Genomic DNA, 23,634 nt, shown 5'->3' on the forward strand with positions numbered 1-23,634 from the left:
ACAATGTTTTTAGTGCGGGAATATAACTATGTAGACGTGAAATATCTGCTTGATTTATCTAGACATCGCTTAATTTCAAACGTGCTCCGACGTGTTCAGAGTTTTCCGTTCCCAGCGTAGTAACCGGCTTGCCTCGCCAGCCCTACCGGCGGTGAGGTGAGCTAGCCCGGTAGAGATCTGACCGGACTATCGGCACTAAGCTCCCGCTGGCAGTCATCACAGTGAACGTTTAACACAAGTGATTTCTAACAGTTTATGTTATTATTTTAATTGTTACTGAAAATCGATTTAACATTTCAGGTGATATTAAGGTTAACCAAAATAAATGGACAGTTTTATGTAATCTAACTGTATCGCTGGAGAGTGTGATTGAGAATAAATAAGCTTTTCAATATTAAATTTTAATGAAGAAATGTGCTATATGTTTTAAAAATTTATTTATAATTCAGTTAGCATTATAATTTCTGATTCCAGGTTAACCCGACGAGGAATACACCTCCAAATGTAAGTGAATCTCAGTAAAGAAGTAAAAAGTTTGAAAGAGCTTGTTTTAGACATTTGCATAGAAATATTTTTAATATTTTCTTCAAATTAAGACAAATGTAAAATTAAAAAAGGCTTTATTTTTGCTCTGATATTAAGATGTTTTTTTTGGTATTTTCATATTTTTATAGGTACAAAGGAGCAGACGGGCCAGTTTATTAATCTCAGGGGTGAGAACCACCAACTTTTTACTGGAGCTAAAAACTCAGCCACTGTGGCTTGGAGGTACAATAACAACATTCTTTGCAGTCAGTTTCTGTCCAGTTTCAATAACTCCTATCTTTCTAACTTTCATAAATATCCATCCAGTGATTAACATACTTCTTTCGGTTTAGGACAATTCTGGAGAAGATGGACCAACAGGGGAAGGTCACCCCCTTCGCAGGCCAAAACAATGTGGGACAATATGAAAAAAAAAAAAAAATTTTGAGTATGTTCAGAAGTTCTCATGTCACACACAAATAAAAAAAATATTTCTAAAAGTGTTGATGGTTTCTCTGTTTAGTCATTTTTTTTTGTTTTCTTATTCCATCTAACTTTAGGATTGTAAGTATCCAGGGTCAGGATGAAAAGCCCACTGCTGCTATTGGCCCTGGTTTGTCCTTATGGATGAGGTGTTGGGACAGAGGTCTTCCACAACACCTCCTGTCCTAATTGCCTCCATCCCTGAGGACACTCCAGGGCCAAGTGGAGCGGTGGGTAACCAGATGGAGAAGGAAGACAGTGAGCCAGCAGGAAGGGGTCAGAAAAGAAAGAGGGAGAGAGATGAGATGATGGAGTTGATCAGGGAGGACATGATGGCACAGAGAATGGACAGACTGTTTTCCAAAGAATGGCATCAAAATAAGGTGCTATAAAATAAATAAATAAATGTGTTTTGTTCAGATTGTTTCTTAAAGTTTTAAGGTGTTCTAATAAATTTCAAAATTGTTTTTGTCACTAATGTTATTTCCATTTGATCTAACAATACATCAACTTCATTTAAAGTTATAAACAGAATTTATTATGAAAAATACAAACAGCACTTGAAACAGAATGTGGGAAGAAAACATTCAAACAGATCAAGATTACAAGACAAAAGGCATAAAATAAAACTATGTAAAAGTATTTACAATGGCGACAGCAGGATCAACCTGAGTGACCGGTTCCTGGAAAAACCTCTTGAACAGAACAAAAAGGCAGATGTCTTTCTGAACAGAAAGTCTCTGGTGTTATGGCTAAATCTCTCACAAGGTCAGAGACTTGGATGGGACGCTGCAACTGAGATCTGTGGTTTGTCTTTCTGGATGGTGAGCAAAGCATCACACAGGTGGTCTGGAGATGTTTGTGATTCCTCTTTCCGCTGTCCACGCCATCATCAAGTTTAAAGGGCTGGCTGAACCACATCACTTACATGTAATCAGAAATATGCAGAATTAGAAGATGGTGCTCACAAAATATTACAATTAGTTATACCCCTCAATAATTAATCACATCTATAATATTATACTTGGCTGACACAGTAGTCATGTTCTGGTGGTACCTCCTCCAGGGCAGACACCTCAGCTGAAAGCTGGTCCCGCCAGAGAGCAACGCTGACTGTCTCAGTCCAAACCTCACCCTCATCCTCTTCTACAGCCTCCTCTGGGTCATCTTCTGGGGCCATGACATCCCCAGCACCAAGGCAGATGTTGTGGAGGATGGCGCATGCTGTTATGACCTGAAAACAATTTAAAAGAGGGTGCATATATGTGTATGTGTATATATTATGTATAATGTATATATAAAATGGATCTAGGTCAAAACTTACGTGAGGTACAAAGGTGTCGTGCACCTCCAGCGCTTGCAGGAAGATGGCCCTGAATCTGGTTTTCATCATTCCAAAAACACTGTTAAAGCGCTGGGCTCCCACACCATGTCTTGTTCTCTTGTAGGGAGTGATGAGGGGGAGTGGATATTGGAGGCATGGGTACCCTCCATCAGCAAGGATAAAATACCCTGGAGGAGGATAAACTGTACAGTGGGCTGTGGCGGAGCACCCTAGAGTCATGCACTGACCCAGGCCAGCCCACATACGTGTCAATAAAATGGCTCTCAGAAACTGCCAGCAGGATTATGGAAGGGAAGAGTTTCCTGTTCCTGTAGCACTGACCATCAGGGCTGCTTGGACACCTGAAGTGGATATGGCAGCCGTCAATTGCACCCACAGCTTTAAGAAAAACTCTGTGGCGTGCCAGCCCTGCAAACTCATGGGACACTGCCTTAAGTCCTCAGGGGTCTTTAGAAGGTAGATGACCTGGTGACGAATAGCCACGATCTCCTCTAACTCTGTGGACAGTAGAGCGAGGCATCTCAAACACTCTGCAGACCACTCTGTAGGATGTGCCACTTGCCAGCCAGAAAAGAAAAACCAAGGTCTCAATAGTAGCACCCCATCCATGTCGCCTATCCTGGTGCAAAAGATTAAGCAGCACTGCCAGAGACTCCCTGCTCAGCTGAAAATCAGGCCTGGTGTCCTCCTGGTTGAAGAAGCGTTTCAGGACTGGGACACTCAGGTTCATCCTGCAGTAAAGGGGTCTGGTCTAGAAAAGGGAAGAATGGAGAAGGAAAAACACATTATTTTTAAGGCATGCTTCTGGATATTTTAAGTGATCAAAGCAAGTAGATACTAATACACCAAAAACACTGCATTATTATATAATTATCTAAGAACAGCCAGAGGGGATCAAATACTTTATAATTCCCATCTATCTTAAAATTGAAAGTTGTATATATATATTATATATATATATATATATATAATATGTCGACATACATTAGCCATAAACTTACTATCTCTTTGTTTATTGGCTAGTTAAATCAAACATCTTTTTTACCTGAACATGATTGTCTCTGGATTGTACCTGGAATCAGAAATTATAATGCTAACTGAATTATAAATAAACTTTTAAAACATATAACACATTTCTTCATTAAAAATGAATATTGAAAAGCTTATTTATTCTCAATCACACTCTCCAGCGATACAGTTGGATTACATAAAACTGACCATTTATTCTGGTTAACCTTAATATCACCTGAAATGTTAAATAGATTTTCAGTAACACTTAAAATAATAACATAAACTGTTAGAAATCACTTGTGTTAAACGTTCACTGTGATGACTGCCAGCGGGAGCTTAGTGCCGATAGTCCGGTCAGATCTCTACCGGGCTAGCTCACCTCACCGCCGGTAGGGCTGGCGAGGCGAGCCGGTTACTATGCTGGGAACGGAAAACTCCGAACACGTCAGAGCACGTTTGAAATTAAGCGATGTCCAGATAAATCAAGCAGATATTTCACGTCTACATAGTTATATTCCCGCACTAAAAACATTGTAGAAGTTAATTTGTGTCACAGAAAGTGTAATTTTCCACAATTTACTCACAGCTTTTGTTGCTATGGTCCGCCATGGCTTCCCCTGCTTGACCAATCCGCTTCGACCCGCAATGAATGATGGGAATTGATGGGCCGCGAAGGATATTCACAACGCATCCTTCAAATCGGGCAAAATAAGGACAAATTTGTCGGCAGCATTTGCTCGGAATGATTCATGAATTGGGACAGCCTTTGTCGCCGCGCTGTAACGTAATCGGCCAACAAATACGGCCTTCGAAGGATGCAGCCCTGAGGCTGACTTCCGGGTCAGCCTCGGCGTTGGTACATTCCCTTTCCGGTTGATTTTCTGAAATGTAAAAGTGTTTTCTGAAATGTAAATTTGTTTCGCATCTTGTTAAATTGTTTTCTGAAATGTAAAAGTGTTTTCTGAAATGTAAAAGTGTTTTCTGAAATATAAATTTGTTTCGCATCTTGTTAAATTGTTTTCTGAAATGTAAATTTGTTTTCTGAAATGTAAATTTGTTTTCTGAAATGTAAATTTGTTTTCTGAAATGTAAATTTGTTTCGGTACTTGTAAAAGTGTTTTGCACCCCCCGGCCACCGTACAGAACAGTGTAACCGCTTCTGAAATGTTTGCTGCCACCTAGAGGACAAAACATCATCAAGTGGACCGACAAAACACTGGCTGAGTTTAGAGCATATTTATTCACGATTAAGGCACAAACGTTCATCAGCAAGAGTGCTGACATGTAACAACATGGCTTGTCAGTTCTGTAGTACAGTCAACAGGAAGTGCATCCATGCATAAGATTTAGAAAATAATCGAAACATTTCCAAAGATGCAAAACTTTAAAAAGCTGTAAAAAGAGTTACTAAGGTAAGTACTCTACGTTTAAATTGTCCATCTGGAATATTAGCTTATTAGTAAAAGGTGTTTAGATGCACTTTTTCCTTATTGAATATATAATAAATTAATAACATATTTGACAGTGATCCCCAGTTCTTCACAGATTATGTGATGTAACAGCCAGGTGGGTCAGCATGGCAGGATGAATACTCTTACGGTGATCAGTTCAAACACAAAATGAGCAGCCTGCATTCGCTCATGTGAACTGTAGGCCACACATAATTCAGTGTGTATTTACACACATGCACACACACACACACAAATGGTTTGTAACACTTCACACTCTTAACACAAAAATTACACATCTACAACAAACAAAATATTCAGTCGCATTTTCTAGAAAAAAAACCTCATTCGGTGACACCCTGCTACGGGTTTTGGTGCGGACAAATAAGGTCACTTCAGTTTAATGCAAATCATCCCAGAGTGTAACATTCAAATCTGAATTCAACACCCTTGAGTCCCGTACTACAACGCATCTTAATCATTCATATTTCTTTAAACTGCACCTATTGGTACTACCAGTCTGTTAAGTCCACAGGTTTTCTGACTCCAGGTATGAGTGCATTCATGCAAAACAAGAGTTTGAAGTTAGAGGACCAATCATACAAATGAGGCAAGAAGGAAAGCTGAAAAATGCTTCAGTGTTGGAATTAACTGATATCACATCTTGAAATTGCTGCTAAAACATGAAAAAGGTCCATAAGATCTAACAGTTGATAAGAAACGTCAGAGTAATGAGTCTAAGGCTACATAAGCATCAATTTTGCTGACCTATGTTATGGAAATGTTTCCTAGTGAAAGTCAACCATAGCAGCAAAACGCAGACAAAAAGAGACTCCTTCACTTTAAAAGCCTCAGTGTTGTTAAATATCTGATGCCATCAGTCGATCAACAGCCTGTGTTTCAAGTGTGCACATCTGGAGTCTGAGCAGGAAGATCATTTCTGCATTTGTTACCATGGTGACAGACCAGGAAAGAAGATCAACAGCTTTGTAACATTAAAACTCCCAAACTCAACCTGGGGTTACCTTTACAAAAACAGTAACATGCGTCTTTTCTACAACAACTTTATACCACACTGTGAAAAGGCACCACATGCATTCAAAGCTAATACACTTTGTGCTACACCTTACCACACCCATGGACTTACTTTCAGGTAAGCCTGCTGGTCAGACATCCGCTGAGAGAAAACTAATGTGTCTATGTGCTACACAAGGTATCTTGTACAGTTTTAGTTTAAATATAACTATGTTGAATGGTTGAACTCATTCTCCCTGTGCTGTGAGACTGGTTTATTTCCAGAGATATCCAAGAATCCCCGTCTCGAGTCTCAGTGACAGTTTTGGCATTTAGGATGACATTTGTGATTGTTGACATTGCAGCGACATCCACCACTGGTGTCTCCAGGACCCTTAAAAAAAAAAAAAAAAGAAACATTAGAAAGTTACAATCATATTCAAGCCATATTGCATACAACCACAAAAAACATCATTATGCAACTTTTAATTTAGGTCTATTTAACTTTATGTCATTCTTAAGAAGCCATTGCTTTTTAGGACTTATTTAACAGAGTATGGGAACATTAAATGAAGCTAAAATAAGAGGAAAGGAATTGACAGAGGAAAGGTTTCTTACCTTGGGTCCCCAGCGAGGTCCTCTGGTTACCCAGCAAATCTCAGTGTGACAGACAGTGCAGCGCAGCCAATCACATCCATCCCTTTTCTGCACAATGATGCCACACTGAGGACAGTGCATGGCCTCCCCTGACTGCACAAGACTCTGTTTGTGGCACAGACAACGAAAGCAGAGAAAAACAAAACCAAAAACAGAATAAGAAAGGAGGATGTGGTTGGTGCAGGCTGAGACCAATTGTGTTGTGGCTATACAAAGCCCTTGATTCATTCTTAACAGTGAAGCTACAAAGCTAAATCGGAGAGTGATCCCAAAAATACTTCACAGCTTCAGATAGGCCTTTAGCAGCTAACCTTTAGTAGATGTGTCGTCCTTCTAGCGGCAGAGTCATTTATGGCACGGACTGCAAGATCGTCTTGGTATTGTTTGCAGTTTATCCCCTCGTGGATGGCCTGAGAAGAAAAACAGGAAATTAAATATGAGAGTTCGAGTCCAATTATGATGCTTAAAGGCTACAAAAGTAAGGTTTTTAAACATGAATTTGCCCCAAGTACTCAGCTCTAGTGAAAAAAAGATTTAGTGTTTGCACACACCTACCGTGAACATGAATGCCATCAAATTTAGGCCTTTAAAGATACGTTTAAACTGTTCTTTCATCAGGTTGAAAACGTTCATGCTCGGACAAGACAGAGTTTGAACTATTTGGCTACGATGATGAGAATGTAAAGGGAAACAAGGGTAGGTTTTTAAACATATAAACATGGTATTAGCTTGCAGGCTTGGTGGTGGCAGCATCATGGTAAGGGCCTGTTTTGCAGCTTTGCTAATGGTTGAAATAATGAAGACTGAGAACTGCCTACTTCTTCAACTTCACCTCAAATTAGCAGCTAGATAGTTGAAACTTGGACATAATGCTGTAAAGAGGACATTGATCCCAAACACACATCAAAACTGGTTTAGGAATGAATAAAGCAGACAAATGTCGGGATGGTTCTGGTCTTAACTATATCGGAATGTATGAACTATTTTTAAAGAGCTGGATCTGTGCCAGGAAAATAACCTATTGAATACTTTCCACAATATCTGGTAAGAAGATTAGTCAAAAACCCAGGCAGTTATGGCAGAAGCTTTTTGTGGCTTCTAAAAGTTTTCGGTCAAAGCACAAGGCTTAAAGGGACTTTTAACTAAATAATAGTGGGGTTTTCAGTATGTATTTGAGCCTTTATATGTACCAAGTGTGGATTGAAGCAAATCCACAAAAAATCTAACATATGCATATGATTCTTCTTCTTGAACTTGATTTGTTTTTTGTATAATCCTCCCTGAAGAGAAAGCAGTTTAAATGCATTCATGAAACTATCACATTTATTGTAGGTTCTAGCTTGTACTTTTATTACTTGTAATCTGCACTGTTGTAGCTGGATGTGTTTCATTTATTCCCGTTAAACTCACCGAGACAAAGTTCAGTTCAGAAGTGCGATCCGTAAATTTCTGACCTTGCAAATGAGGCAGTTGTGTCTCCTGCAGACCGGGCAGTGGAAAACATTGACGGTATCCTCATACACACACCATCCCAGACAATCCGGAGTTGCACAGTGATAGCTGCCCTCGCACCGAGACTCTGCTACTGAAAGGCTTCTTTGCAGCCAGCGCTCATATTCCTCAGGAGACACCAGCTGGAAAGGCATGAAGCAGGTGATTATGAGGGAATGCCATTACAGTGTGCTATGGTACATGTTTTGGCAATGTGTCGTAGCACAACTTACAGCTCGGATCTCCCTCTCCTGTAGGGCCCAAGGACAGGCGTATGTATCGTCTCTGTATGGACAGGACACCTCGGGCTCCTCGCTCAGCATGATGACAGAGCGTAAGCACTCTCTATGCACCCCCAAACAGAACCAGACAGTGTTCAGTCATATAAAAAAAATGCTGTTAAACGAGTGCTGTTAAACCTGTCTCTTCCCACTCCCACCTCTTACCTGCAGAAACAGTGGAGACACTCCCTCAGCAGGACTCCTTCTCCCGACTGTAGCTCCACAAAGCAAATCTTACAATCCACCGGCTCAGGATTGGGCACCAGGTCCTGACCATCCATCTTCACCAGCCGGGCAAAATTCTCCCTTCGCTCCTGCTCCTTTGCCTAGAGGAGTTGTAGTGTTCATTAGCTCTATTTAGAATCACAACACTAAATCGTTGAAAAGGTAAATCAGTCTCATGTATTTTACTCTTAAAAAAAACAACCTAATAATCAACCTGGCAGAAATTTGATAATTAAATGGTCATAAAGGAACAGGAGTTCATCTATTTCTCAGCAGTGTGGAACTATCACCCAAGGCCTATGAAAAAACTCATCAAAAGATTCTTCTTATAAAATGTCTTATTAATGCACTCGTAGTCTTCCGCTTTATCCGGGACTAGGTCGCAGAGGCAGCAGAGACACCCAGACGTCCCTCTCCCCAGACACCTCCTCCAGCTCCTCCGGGGGGAGCCCAAGGCGTTCCCAGGCCAGCCAAGAGACATAGTCCCTCCAGTGTGTCCTGGGTCGTCCCCTGGGCCTCCTCCCGGTGTGACGTGCCTGGAATACTTCCTAAGGAAGGCGTCCAGGACGCATCCGGTATAGATGCCCGAGCCACCTCAACTGGCTCCTCTTGATGTGGAGGAGCAGCGGCTCTACTTCAAGCCCCTCCCGGATAGCCGAGCTCCTCCCCCTATCTCTAAGGGAGTGCCCGGCCACCCTACGGAGGAAGCTAATTTCAGCCGCTTGTATCTGGGATCTTGTTCTTTCGGTCATGACCCAAAGTTCATGGCAATAGGTGAGGGTAGGAACGTAGACCGACCGGTAAATCGAGAGCTTTGCTTTTCGGCTCAGCTCTCTCATCACCACAACGGACTGGCACAGCGCCCCCATTACTGCAGCAGCCACAGCGATCCGTCTGTCGATATCCCACTCCATTCTTCCCTCGCTCGTGAACAAGACCCAGAGATACTTGAACTCCTCCACTTGAGGCAGGAACTCCCCTCCAACCTGAAGAGGACAAGCCACCCTTTTCCGGTCGAGAACCATGGCCTCGGACTTGGAGGAGCTGATCTTCATCCCAGCCGCTTCACACTCGACTGCGAACCGCCCCAGTGCATGCTGTAGGTCTTAGCTAGAGGGGGCCAGCAGGACCACGTTATCTGCAAAAAGAAGAGACGAAATCCACTGGTCCCCAAACCAGACCCCCTCCGGCCCTTGGCTACGCCTAGAAATCCTGTCCATAAAAGTTATGAACAGGACCGGTGACAAAGGGCAGCCCTGCCAGAGTCCAACAGGTACCGGGAACAGGTCCGACTTAGTACCGGCAATGCGGACCAAACTCCTGCTCTGCTTGTACAGAGACCGGATGGCCCCTAATAAAGGGTCCCTGATTCCATACTCCTGGAGCACCACCCACAGGGCATCATGAGGGACACAGTCGAATGCCTTCTCCAGGTCCACAAAACACATGTGGACCGGTTGGGCAAACTCATATGAACCCTCGAGTACCCTGTAGAGGGTACAGAGCTGGTCCAGTGTTCCACAGCTGGGACAAAAACCACACTGCTCCTCCTGAATTCGAGATTCGACTATCGTCCGGACTCTCCTCTCCAATACCCTGGCCTTACCAGGGAGGCTGAGGAGTGTGATCCCCCTGTAGTTGGAACACACCCTCCAGGGGACCACCACCCCAGTCTGCCAGTCCAGAGGCACTGTCCCCGACCGCCATGCAACCAATAGGACTCGTTCTTCAGCTTGACAGCGTCCCTTACTGCCGTTGTCCACTACCGGGTTCAGGGATTGCTGCCGCGACAGGCACTGCAGACCTTACCGCCGCAGCTACGGGTGGCAGCATCGACAATAGACGCAGAGAACATGGTCCACTTGGACTCTATGTCTCCAAGATCCCCCGGAATCTGGTCAAAGCTCTCCCGGAGGCGGGAGTTAAATACATCCCTGGCCGAGGGCCCTGCCAGACATGTCCAGCAGACCTTCACTATGCGCTTGGGCCGGCAAAGTCAGTCCAGCTTTCTCCTCCTCCAGCGGATCCAACTCACCACCAGGTGGTGATCAGTGGACAGCTCAGCCCCTCTCTTCACCCGAGTGTCCAAAACATGCAACCAAAGGTCTGATGACACGACAACAAAATCGATCATCGATCCCCTGCCTAGGGTGTCTTGGTGCCGAGTGCACTGATAGACACCCTTATGGCTGAACATGGTGTTCATTATGGACAATCCATGACTAGCACAGAAGTCCAATAACGAAACACCACTCGGATTCAGATCGGGGAGGCCATTCCTCCCAATCACGCCTCTCCAGGTGTCACTGTCGTTTCCCACGTGGGCGTTGAAGTCCCCCAGCCGAATAATGGAGCCCCCGGGAGGGGTACTATCCAGCACCCCCGACAGAGACGCCAAGAAGGCCTGGTACTCCGCACTACCGCTTGACCCATAGGCCGAAATGACAGTCAGAGACCTGTCCCCAACCCAAAGGTGCAGGGATGTGACCCTCTCATCCACTGGAGTAAACCCCAACACGAGACGGCTGAGCCGGGGGGTAACAGCAAACTCACCCCGGCCCGCCGCCTCTCCCCGTGCGCCATTCCAGAGTAGAAGAGAGTCCAACCCCTCTCGAGGAGATGGGTTCCAAAGCCCACGCTGTGCGTCGAGGTGAACCTATTTCTAGTCGATATCTCTCGACCTCCCGCACAAGCTCAGGCTCCTTTCCCCCCAGCAAAGTGACATTCCACGTCCCTAGACGTGGAATTAATCTAATTAATTATATTTATAGGCATTTAATGGTGAGAAACATAAGATTTAAATCCGAATACCAAAAAAATTAAAAACAAGTAAATCCCTTTTGCTGATCAAAATGTAGAGCTTTGGCTTGAATACTGAGTCTTTGGCAACAAGATCTTTCCTAAACCCTGTGTAGAAAAGTCTCCTCTTTTTTTCCGATGTCTATCTTTCAAAGGGATGAAGGCCAGCAAAGTATGGCACCAGTCTATCCCAGTAGGTTTCTTTTGCAGGCTTAAATCCCAATGCCCAATAACTTCAACAATCCCACCTGTCTGGCTGAGTATGGAGTACAGTTGGAGCTTACACTTTGATCTCGTCAACTAGAAAATGTCTGTTTGTTCTGGAAGTTCAGGAGATTTCAGCAGGAGCACATTAACCAGTAACCAATACATACCAGATGTGTGTCATCGGGGTTGGAGTTCTCACTCCACCTCATTTATTCTTATCAAAAGAGACATTTTTTTCCACACAGGATCAGGGAAAAATCCTCTGAAGTCTTTAACCACCAGTTCCGAAGCACATCCCTAAATAGAACGTCAAAATAATTAACTGTGTAATGCTTCAGTAACGATTCCCCATTCTACATTTGTCAGCTATGTCTCATCATAGTGTTACTCCGAGTCCGTGGAGAAACTTGCTCAGGTCACCACCTGAGAGGGGAATAATGCCTTTTATTGGGGGTCCCTCTATGCTACAGAATGAAGCACATTTTTTGGAGCGTAGAGGGACTAACGCTCTGCTCGGAAAATTCTTATAAAGGGAATTTAAAAGACAGATCAAGAACATGTTACTGTTAATCCTCCCATTGACACAGTCAGTCACAAATTGTTAAAACCTTTTATTTTCAGTTGTTATCACAGGGTAAATACAATCACAGTGCAAAGTCGGGCCAATACATTCAACTTGCTGGCAACGCGAGGTGCCGAGGAGTTCAGCAAAATATAACTTGATGTTTCTTGTCAGGTTTCTGCGGCACATGTGCTGCTGTTTTTTTAACGTTAAAACAAAATAAGGTTTAAATACGCCTTGCTCTTTGATTTTAACTCGTATTTTATATACATTACAGTGTTTCCCCTAGGAGTGTCGTTTTGGAGGGGGGCAGGATCGGAGCAATAGACACAAACACTAAAACGAGACATGATTTTTATGTTTCTTTTAATAACAAATATATAACAATTGGTTGCTTTAATCAATTTCTACATATTAAACAGAACATTCCCATAAAACTATTATTATTACTAATAATAGTCCCTCCTTCATGTATCTCTATCTGTGTATTTATATCTTTCTGTCAGCATTTTCAAAGTGATTCAAAACGTTCACTGGGCGTCATTTTTAATTTTATTTTACCCACACGTTTCTCCTGACTGAAAGTAACATACAAATTTAGGAGCATCCCACATGAAATGTTAAATAAAGCAAATGATGAATTGTGAGAAATACCAGAAACATCCAAAAGGCTTGTCAGCAAGTATAGAAAATGTTTAATTGCCAGAATGCCAATAAAGGCTTTTCTATTTACTATTTTGTGTGAATAAATGTCGAGAGGCCATTTTTAGTAAAATAGTAAAAATAAAAAGGAGGGCTGCACGGTGGTGCAGTTGGTAGCACTGTTGCCTTACAGCAAGAAGGTCCTGGGTTCGATTCCCAGCCTGGGGTCTTTCTGCATGGAGTTTGCATCTTCTCCCCGTGCATGCGTGGGTTCTCACCGGGTACTCCGGCTTCCTCCCACAGTCCAAAGACATGTCTGTTAGGTTAATTGGTCACTCTAAATTTCCCTTAGGTGTATGAATGAGTGTGTGGGCATGGTTGTTTCTGTGTTGCCCTGCGATGGACTGGCGACCTTTCCAGGATGTACCCTGCCTCCCGCCCATAGACTGCTGGAGATAGGCACCAGCTCCCCCGTGACCCACTATGGAATAAACGGTAGAAAATGACTGACTGAGTAAAAAAAGGATGGAAATGGTGAAATTAGATGTCAGAATTGTTTCCATCTGGGTCTATCTCCAACAACTCTACTGTAAAATATTGAAATATTTATTGCTGATATAGTTTAGGTGTTCCAAAGATAATTTGGTGTGAGTCTGAGGAGCTGAGAGAAATAAAATCCTGAAAACGTCATTTAGGAGCTCAAGAAACGTAGAAATATCACCTAAAATGCACAATGTCAGTAAGCATATACAGGGGTTGGACAATGAAACTGAAACACCTGGTTTTAGACCACAATAATTTATTAGTATGGTGTAGGGCCTCCTTTTGCGGCCAATACAGCGTCAATTCGTCTTGGGAATGACATATACAAGTCCTGCACAGTGGTCAGAGCCATTATTCTTGCAGGATAGTGGCCAGGTCACTACGTGATACTGGTGGAGGAAAACGTTTCCTGACTCGCTCCTCCAAAACACTCCAAAGTGGCTCAATAATATTTAGATCTGGTGACTGTGCAGGCCATGGGAGATGTTCAACTTCACTTTCATGTTCATCAAATCAATCTTTCACCAGTCTAGCTGTGTGTATTGGTGCATTGTCATCCTGATACACGGCACCGCCTTCAGGATACAATGTTTGAACCATTGGATGCACATGGTCCTCAAGAAGGGTTCAGTAGTCCTTGGCAGTGACGCGCCCATCTGGCACAAGTATTGGGCCAAGGGAATGCCATGATATGGCAGCCCAAACCATCACTGATCCACCCCCATGCTTCACTCTGGGCTTGCAACAGTCTGGGTGGTACGCTTCTTTGGGGCTTCTCCACACCGTAACTCTCCCGGATGTGGGGAAAACAGTAAAGGTGGACTCATCAGAGAACAATACATGTTTCACATTGTCCACAGCCCAAGATTTGCGCTCCTTGCACCATTGCAACCGACGTTTGGCATTGGCATGAGTGACCAAAGGTTTGGCTATAGCAGCCCGGCCGTGTAAATTGAACCTGTGGAGCTCCCGACGGACAGTTCTGGTGGAAACAGGAGGGTTGAGGTGCACATTTAATTCTGCTGTGATTTGGGCAGCCGTGGTTTTATGTTTTTTGGATACAATCGTGGTTAGCACCCGAACATCCCTTTCAGACAGCTTCCTCTTGCGTCCACAGTTAATCCTGTTGGATGTGGTTCGTCCTTCTTGGTGGTATGCTGACATTATCCTGGATACCGTGGCTCTTGATACATCACAAAGACTTGCTGTCTTGGTCACAGATGCGCCAGCAAGACGTGCACCAACAATTTGTCCTCTTTTGAACTCTGGTATGTCACCCATAATGTTGTGTGCATTTCAATATTTTGAACAAAACTGTGCTCTTACCCTGCTAATTGAACCTTCACACTCTGCTCTTACTGGTGCAATGTGCAATCAATGAAGACTGGCTTCCAGGCTGGTCCAATTTAGCCATGAAACCTCCCACACTAAAATGACAGGTGTTTCAGTTTCATTGTCCAATCTCTGTATGTATACTCAACTAAATATTCTTATAGGCTACAAACTTCAAGTGTTTATTTCATTATGTTCTCTTGTATTTTCTTAAATCCTGCCATTTTGTTTTGTAACTTCTGCCGCTTGCTGCAGTATTTTAATAAGTCGTTTGTGATTGGTTGTTTTTCATTCAACCTAATGCAGTATTTGTAAGAAATACTCTGATTGGATGGAAAAGCCCTCTCTGTGATTGGCTGGTGGTGTGGTTCTGACCACAAGCACAGAGCAGGCAGAGCACGTTTCTCAAAGTTGAGCGCATGTTCAGGTAGATCACATCAGTCTTACTGCGCGCTCAGGTTTGGTCACCGCTGCGCATGTACATGTCGTGTCGTGTGTGTCTGCGCATTGGAGGGGATCGCCGCTGCGATCCAATTGACATTGTGCTGTGAAAACATCATAAATAATGAGATCATTCTGTTTGTTTCAAGACAATCTACAGACCTGTTTTATACCATAAATGTAACCTTTAATGACTTCTGATGTGATCTAGGCTAGTTAGAATTTGATATAAATATTAAGTTGACTGCCTGGGGGGTAGAGGGGGCGATTGAAGGGGCAGAATGCCCCTCCAATATAATGATAGGGGAAACACTGCATTAATTGGGTTGTGTATGATAACTGGAGTGTGCATGTATCAGTGAGTATGTTCAGTAGTCCTGGTCCAGGTTAAACAGCGGTGAGTTGTTATGAGGCCCAGCACTCCTCAGCATCTCTCTTCTCCCTTTCTCCTTCAGAAAAACAGAGACAAAAGAGAAGAGAGTCAACCTGAGTGAGTCTGAATGTTTCAGTTCCACTGGCAGCCCTCAGTCAATGTTAGCGTTTCTCATGTTTTCTTGATCAGTTTGAGTGGTGTGTTTGTTACCTGATATGATTCAGTGGAGTATCTACGTAGCCTCTGACAGCCACATAAACACTTCTTATTAAAAACAATACGTTTCCTGCAAATACCTCTAAAATTGTTGGTGGGAGATTATAGCTTTCACACCTGCTGGTACTGTCTGGTTGCCGCCTCCTCCTGCTGGATCCTTCTGAGCTCCAGGGCATCAGGCTGGTGTCCTCCAGGGATAATGTAGTTCTCAGGGCGGTTCGTGCTGCAGATCTCACAGCCAGGTCGTGTTGGTTTGTTGATGTACGTGCAAGATGGACATGACCAACCCTGAAGCGAAGATGAACCCAATTAAAATTGTGTATATATTAATGTAGCATAAGAACTGAAACATATACATATAAAGACCCAGCTACTCTACTCTGAATATATATATATATATTCATTTTTTTTCTTAAGTAATACTTTTTCCAGTTTTTTTTTCAAAAACGCTGTAACACGCTGATAACATCAATATCAAAATTCTAAGTAAATCTGTTGTGAAAGAGCTACTCAGCAACTGTCAGGGTTCGACTTCATCTGGTGAACTTTTTTAAAGGTCACAGAACTGAAGGTGAGTGGTTTAAGCTTGCTGCCACACCGTTATATCCATGTTTGAGCCTCTTATCTTGGAGTAAACAAAGCAAGTAGTTCTATTGTTACTCTGTTGCACTAACAATATATATTTTTTGTTCCTCTAAAGGAGGACTCCATCTGCAACAGATTACAGACTGTTTGAAACACAAATTGATCCCATATGTACGAATATAGAGAACAGGAGAAAACAGGACTGACTGATTCTACGCACATTACAAATACCTTAAAACACTCTAAAGAACTGAAATCTTTGCTCCATTCGTGAAAACAAATAAAATGTTGCCAAAATCTCATCTTCTGATGCCAACATTATGTATCTTCTTGTTTCAGAGGATGGACGTATTGCTGCATTTCTAGTAACGACTCACTTGAAGGTTACCTTTTAAGTTCCTCAGTCTATAAACTGGTTGGGGAAGCCAATAGCATGACGTCTGTTGGTGTTTTGAGCAACGAAGCCCACTGTGCTATAGAACAACATAATTCTCCTACAGGGCTGTCATTTCTTCTCTATGTGGTACATAATAAATACAACAAAAGTCCTTCACTAATCGTGTGCAGGTCACTGATGAACAGTAAACATAAAGAATCCTAAATATACTGACAGATGTTGCAGACTGAATACTTGTGTAAACCTCTAGGTCTTTATTTTTTATATTTGTCATGACAGTCTGTTGTCGGGGTAGGTTTCCTTCGCTATTGATGTATCTAGTTTATTGGGAAAAAGGTTAAATAGCTGTTAATATTCGCATAAAATCTACAGAAAAACAAGAACAATGTATAAAAGCTTAAAATACTTTCTATCGGCAGCGCCATAAGACTCAGAGCGGACCAGAAGAGCCCCTGTGTGGTTTTACCTGCGTAGAAGATGTGTTTCGGCATAGAACTTCATTGCGTTGAGGCATTTCGAAACTGATGAGATCTCTAATATCGCCGACATTTTGTCTCTCTGAACCACCTACAGGAAAGAGAGAGAAATAGATTTTGCATACGACTTAAAATTTTTAATTACCACATGTAACAAGTAATGGTACATTACAACTCCTCTGTTCATTTTTAAACATTCAATAGACAACATATAATAAATATACCAACGTATATTCTAATTAGGGCTTCGCTCTACAATAATTTTGCTAATCGACGAGTCTGTTGAGTATTTTTTCGATTAATAACCAGATAGCAAAAGGTAAGAAGATTTGAACCAGGTGAAGCTAAAGCTATGCCACTTGAGGAGTTCTAGATAGAGCATATTTACAAAGAGTTTTCATCTTAAATGCAAAATCTATATATTTTTTGTACAATTTCTTGCCTAGTTACTGCTCTGAGTGGGTTGTTCTTTCAGCAAATGGCATGTCTTTATATTCCAGTTAAAGATTATTTCAAAAATCGATTAATCCGATAAATTTTTCAGCCCCAATTCTAATGTCAGGGATATCCTGTTATGATCCCCAGTTTTAGATCAGATCAAGTCCTTGACTGACCCTTTACAGCCTGTGATTTTATGCCAGCTGCACACCCAGCGGACCATACAGCTATTTTGCACAGCAAGTTAAAAAATACATATAATCCCCCCCCCCCCCAGTGCACACACAGCTTGATATTTTGTTGATCTAACAAATCCAGGTTGTTTATAACAAAACACTCTGTGTTGTTCACCCGTTAAAATAATGTTAACAGGTCTTCCCCTCATCTTCTTTAACCACATATTGAACTGGGACTCCTGTTGCCTAATTTTAAAACATCAGGATCTTCACACCTAATGTAGCAAAGACACTTTCTCACCATTATTGCTGCTCCTGTGGAGTCTTGGAGGTAGAGTGTCATATGGCCTCCAGTCCTGAGAGGAGGGTCCATTTGTGGAGGCAGCAGGAAGAGATGGGGGAGGGCTGAGAAGGAGGGCGCTCTCCTGATCCTGCTGCAGGACCTGAAGGGTCAGACGAGAGTGGCGGGCTGACAAGAGGTACAAGAAGGCCGTGTCACCATCCTGACGGACGCCGTATGACGCGAGGGACCTGAGCTCAGCACACAAACACTGGCCAATTACCCAACGTTGCACCCGTGGGTGGAAGCCATATTCGAGAAACATCTGGAGAGCAGCACACACAAAAAAAAACAGCTATAATTTACAATCAGACAGAAACATAGTCTGTAAAGAAAAAGTGATGAATTCTATATGGACCTGCTGTTTCAACGATGCAGTAGTCATGTGAGGGAAAACTTTCACAGTGATGCAACAGGATGAGGAAGAATCCTCAACAATAACAGCCAAACTGTTTATAAAACAAAGCAAACATTAGATAACTGATTAATATCTGTGGTTTCATATGTTAAATTCTCATCACTATAATCTTACTTTATTTCAGTGTCTTCATAGGTTTTGGTGGAGGGCTGGATCTTTAGGGCTGCCTGTTTACGGGCGAGGGAAGCAGCAAAGACAGAGGCGCTCTGCATATCCCCCGCCTCTATGGCTTTTTTCAGCTCTATACAAGCGTCTTCTACACATGAAACAAAGACACAAAGCGTTAAATTCACAAAGCATCTGATGAACAGATATTTACATTAACTGGATATATTTTGCTTTGGCACACCTGTTTGTTGTAAAGCTGAGGTATTCTGAAGGTGGAGACCATCGAAGAGGTGCTGTAGACCATTTTCCTGAGGTGTGACTGACAGCAAGGGCAAAATGGAAAGGATGAAGTTAGAACAAAGTAAAGACATGAATAAAAACAAGGAAGACATGGAGGAAGACACAAGTCTGAAATACCCAAGGCAGTATATCTTACTACTTTATGAAATAATCCAACAAGGTGGTGTATCATTGTGAAGCAGAAGGAACATTATACATAATTTACATTTTTTTTAACATACATCTGAAAATATTCCATGCATTCCGCCCACAGGAATTGCCAGTCTTTTTGGGTTACCATCATTTTTGCAAATAGAGGCTGAAACTTTTGCCCATTCTTCTTCACAAAACAGCTCAAGCTCAGGCAGATTGGGTCGGGAGCCTCCGGGAACATCGGTTTTCCAGCCTGTGTGGCTGCAGATTCTCAACTGGATTTACTCGTGGACTTTTATTTGCTCAGTCAAAGTCCAGACGCGTATTTGATCTAAACCTACCCATTCTGGGTCTGGCATGATGTCTAGGGTTGTTTTCCTGCTGAAAGGCAAACATCTGCCTCAGTTTCAAGTCTTTTGCATCCTCTAAGAGTTTTTTTTCCCCCTTAGTATCAAAGGTCCTGATGAAGAAACACTGAAAAGCATTCCCACAGCATGATACGACACGCAGCAGGTTATATGGTAGGGATGGCTCTGCACAAGATGATGTGTAGTATTAGTTTTCCACCACACAAAGTGTTTTGCAGTTACTTTCGGTATATAGGTACTGTATTCTTGCCTGCTTTTCTGATTAATGCTTCCCTCACCCTGCCTGTCAGTTTATTTGGACGGTGGGTCTGCAGTTGTGCCCAACTCCATTTTCCAGAAGAACAGTGCCCTGAGAGACGTTGAAAGCTTGGGTTAGTATTTTAAAGCCAGAAACGTTTTAAACATCTCCACATCTTTCTCCCTGATCTGTCTGAGGCATTCCTTGATTGCTGTTTGTTCACTAATGTTCTCCAATATCCCTCTGGGAGCTTTAACCAACACCTGTATTTAGACTGAGGTTAAAGGTGGACACTATTAAATAGTTAGGTGACTTCTAAATATAATTGGCTACAATGGATTTTATTAATGGTAACATAGTAAGGGTGCTTAATAAAAAGGTCCTTCACATGAGTCTAATTTGTATTTAGATAAAATGTTAGAAACCATGTATCATTTTTCTACTTTGTGTTGGTTTATCACATAAAATACAAAAATAACAAGAAAGTTCAAGGGGTTTCTACTATTAAAAGGCACCATTTACTGTTTAATACGACAAACGTGGAAAAAAGGTTTCCATAAAATCAAGCAAAAGAGCTCACTGAATATCAGAGCATCGCTTCACGGCTGATAATAAATTCTGTTTACTTTGTCTTTGACCAAGGAAAAAACGCTGAGTCCTTGTCAGTCTGGGGTTTCATGAAGAACAAGCCTGACATAGAACATGTCCACTGAAGAACAGGTTCTCCAAGATGCTTGCAACACTGTACAGGAAATGAGATCATGCACAAACTATGCACATGGACAAAAGGTCAAATTGCAGTCACATCAAATTTATATTCAACTAAACAAAATACCTAAATGATAAATTAGAAACTTCTTAGGCAAAAACTGTGTTCTATCAGTTTTGCAGAAAGGAATCTAAACAGGGTAAAGAAAATTAAACTTATATTACTATTCAGCAGCAAAGATGTCCCTAAACATTTTAATGAGAGTATGAAATCACGGTGCAGAAAGGGAAGCTGCACTGCTTGTTCTGCTCATTCGTATATAGAACATGTAGCCTTTTCTGAGATGGTTGACTGACCTCGATGTGCTTCTCTCAATGAGGACATGATCACAGTGGCCCACTCCTCAGCCTCCTTCTCGCTGCTGAAGTTGAAGCTGATGCGGTCACACGGAGGCGCCACCGAAATCAGCTCGTGGCATTTTGGTGACTTCACTTCATAATTTATGGACCGCAAATCAAACTCAGCAATGGTCTGGAACAAGGTGGAAGAGGAAGAGACGATGAGAGGAGATGTCAGTGGGAAAATGTGCGCACAAAAACAGAAGAGGAAGTTCTACGATTCGCTAATTCAGTACATCAAAGATCAACAACATGTCATCAAATGACCAGGTGACTTTTCACATTAAGCAGGGTGCAGGGTCTCCTCAGCAAAACAGTTTGCAAATAGTAAGCAAAGTATGATGGAAGATCCACTGCGTTACTGAATAAATAATTACACTTTAAAATCACTGCATGTAAAACCTGATCCCACCTGCAAAACATGGAAGTGTTGATATCATGGTATGGTCTTTTTCAGTTACATCTTAGTTTTGTCTGAAAACAATATTTTTGCTTTCAAAGACTTCTCTTTATCAACTTTGAGGATGTATTTATACAAAAACACAGAAAACTTAAGACACTGGCATCCCGCTAGGGGGTTGTATTTTTATCAGCAAGGTGACGAAAACAGGTCAGAGTTGACTGGAAGATGGATGGAGGTAAAAACAGGAAAATGCTGGAAGGAAACCTGTTAGCAGCTGCAAAACACGCAGCCAGAGGTACAATGTAATAGTTTAAAGCTGCACAATATATCGAATCGCTATCACAATATCAATGTGTGCAGTACCGAAACTGTAAAGGAACGCTTGAATGCAACACTTGGTAGGATATTGTATTTCAAGAGCCACATATCTGGCCTTTTGGATAGACTTCGACTGCCATAGTTGTCACCAGTTGATGTTTATTTTTAGAAGCCGAGATGCTAAAGCTCAAAGAGACTAGTTGGGACACTGAAGAAGGAAAAGTAAAGAGCTAGGAAAATGCGAGCTAATCGCAATCAATATCGTCAGGACTGTATTTGACAATAGCACTGCCCTTACATGTTTTCCTGATGTCTTTCAGCCCGAATTTAGAATGGAGCATTTTAGAGCGTTAGAATGGCCCAGTCAAAGCCCAGCCCAAAATTTTATTGCAGAATTGAAAACGTTTTGCAGGATCATTTTTCTAGAGGAAAAATAGGGCAAGTTTGATTTTAAAAATTGGAGGGCCAAAAGTGGCACATTTAATACCCAAAAATGGCTTTTAACATTTGACACAAGCAATTAAATAAATTTGGATATATTTATTTATTTACAATTACATTTACATTTTTACAAATATAAATGATTATGTAATGATTCTGTTTTATTTCTTGCCAGAAATGTATGGAGCTAAATTAGGGCCAGAAAGTTTTCACAAAAACACTCTTGAAACTGAAAAAAAAACATGAGTTGAAACGTCGTTTTCTTTCCCGCCGTTTCCCTATGCAATAAAATAACAATCAGCCTTTTTATTATTAGCTGGTCACTGGCGCCCGAAGGAGAAGCTGAGGCCATGTTGAACTGTGTGGTCGGATACTCCCGCTGCAGTCTGGTGGTTCTCCCACTTTACTTTTAGGTCATGGGAAATGCCCAACATGGATTGAAAATGCAGCACAAATTCAGTATCATAATTTTTCCAATGAGATTTGTGCAGTGTGCCGACCAAAACAGCTCAGATTAGTGACGGAGGTTATTTTTCAAAACCAATCACATAAACATAGAATATTGATGATATTTAAAAAAATAAAAAAAATCCTGTTCCCACGATTTCTGAATATAAACAGATGGGAGTGTTTTGTCCAGCCTGTGTTGACCTGTCAGTCATCTGAGGGACGGCCCCATGCCAAACCAGGGCCAAAGGTTTTAAGCTGAAAAGAAATCCTGAAAGTGTTTTTTTATTTCAGATATTTATTCTTTCAGTTTCATCCCCAACCCAAACAAACTTTATGGCACAAATTTAGCTCCACAGTTTGCCCATTTTTGCAGATTTTCAGGGTAATTTCACGGTTTTCTTCTCAAACCGGCCAGTTTAACTTCTGCTCCACTTAAAGTGATACTCACAAGCTTTTGCGTTTTGTTTCAAGCCTACAGGAAGCTATAGTACTCAGATAAAATAGTTTGTACTCGTGTGTAAAAGCAGTTTCTTTCCCAGTCCAAGCAACCCCACTGATAAATAAAAAAAAAAGTCCCTCATCGTCCCTGTGAACTCACCACACTCTGGCCCGCCCTGGCGGTGCTCTGCATCGCCAACCGGAATTCCCCAGATTTCCCCGGGTCCATGCTCAGTTGCAGGCGGAGTGACTCATCACCTGCTCCCGGAAGACACAGCGGGCGAACCCCAGAATGGCACACCGAGACCCGAACCGACATGAGGACGGTCTGGCAGCTAGGTTGCGAGGTGTCATAGCTGCTGGTAAGGGCGGTGGACTGGTCCGGTGTGAGGCCGGGACTGTGAGCCCAACCGCCTGAACTCAGCGACATCCCGCCGACAGGCTCATGTAGCAAACACGCGTAAACACGCAGGAGTCCGATGGGTTGGTAGCCTCCTGTTCCGCGTCGCGAAGCGCTACTTTCACATTTCTCACTCAATTTGCTGCTGAGTATTTACCAGGAAACAAGTGCGTAGAGGCACTTCCAGAAAAGTAGAAAAAAAAAAAAAAAAAAGCCGCAGTCTTCACTTCTGTGTTCCTCTTGACTTCAGTCGAAAGTCCGTCCAGTCAGATAAGCGTATATTTGTATTACATACCTGGATATTTTCTCACAATACACTCCTGACAAAGAGTACAGCGATAGTTTGCTACTTCTGAAGCGGTTTGTTATTGCGTTTGCTTTCTCTTGCATTGCGCATGCTCCACAGGATGTGCGTACAGTTTTTTCAACACAAGGCGGCAGCAAAGCATTCAATTTATAAAAGATTTCTGGGCATGGGTATGGAGGTCTAAAAGGGCCACATTTTA

General features: G+C 42.3%; 1 protein-coding gene and 1 long non-coding RNA gene across 2 annotated transcripts; one reads left to right on the top strand and one right to left on the bottom strand.

Annotated features, from left to right (window-relative positions):
* Positions 1 to 4,585: 4,585 nt before the first annotated feature.
* On the bottom strand, positions 4,586 to 23,535 carry shrprbck1r (sharpin and rbck1 related). The gene is made up of 14 exons (XM_047349902.1): positions 22,889 to 23,535; positions 20,637 to 20,811; positions 18,775 to 18,852; positions 18,540 to 18,681; positions 18,366 to 18,456; positions 17,969 to 18,272; positions 17,044 to 17,144; positions 15,713 to 15,883; positions 8,421 to 8,581; positions 8,208 to 8,319; positions 7,938 to 8,117; positions 6,795 to 6,893; positions 6,445 to 6,588; positions 4,586 to 6,220 (listed from the first exon to the last, which is right to left on the bottom strand). The coding sequence occupies exons 1-14, from the start codon at positions 23,156 to 23,158 to the stop codon at positions 6,140 to 6,142; spliced, it is 2,109 nt and encodes a 702-aa protein (XP_047205858.1). The 5' UTR covers positions 23,159 to 23,535; the 3' UTR covers positions 4,586 to 6,139.
* Positions 5,827 to 17,030, top strand: LOC124858101. Its single transcript, XR_007035750.1, has 5 exons — positions 5,827 to 5,965; positions 7,969 to 8,136; positions 8,232 to 8,308; positions 8,427 to 8,642; positions 16,520 to 17,030. It is a non-coding gene; the product is annotated as an uncharacterized LOC124858101 (long non-coding RNA).
* Positions 23,536 to 23,634: the final 99 nt, after the last annotated feature.

Source organism: Girardinichthys multiradiatus, chromosome 21 (genome assembly GCF_021462225.1).
Source record: "Girardinichthys multiradiatus isolate DD_20200921_A chromosome 21, DD_fGirMul_XY1, whole genome shotgun sequence".
NCBI lineage: Eukaryota > Metazoa > Chordata > Actinopteri > Cyprinodontiformes > Goodeidae > Girardinichthys > Girardinichthys multiradiatus.

Excerpts from the sequence above, each read along its gene's own strand:
- shrprbck1r (XM_047349902.1), bottom strand. The coding sequence starts at position 23,158 with ATGTCGCTGAGTTCAGGCGGTTGGGCTCACAGTCCCGGCCTCACACCG. Across the intron at positions 18,853-20,636 it reads ATTGAGAGAAGCACATCGAG|TCACACCTCAGGAAAATGGT; the intron begins GTCAGTCAACCA and ends CCTTGCTGTCAG. Across the intron at positions 6,589-6,794 it reads GGACGACACATCTACTAAAG|AGTCTTGTGCAGTCAGGGGA; the intron begins GTTAGCTGCTAA and ends TGCCACAAACAG.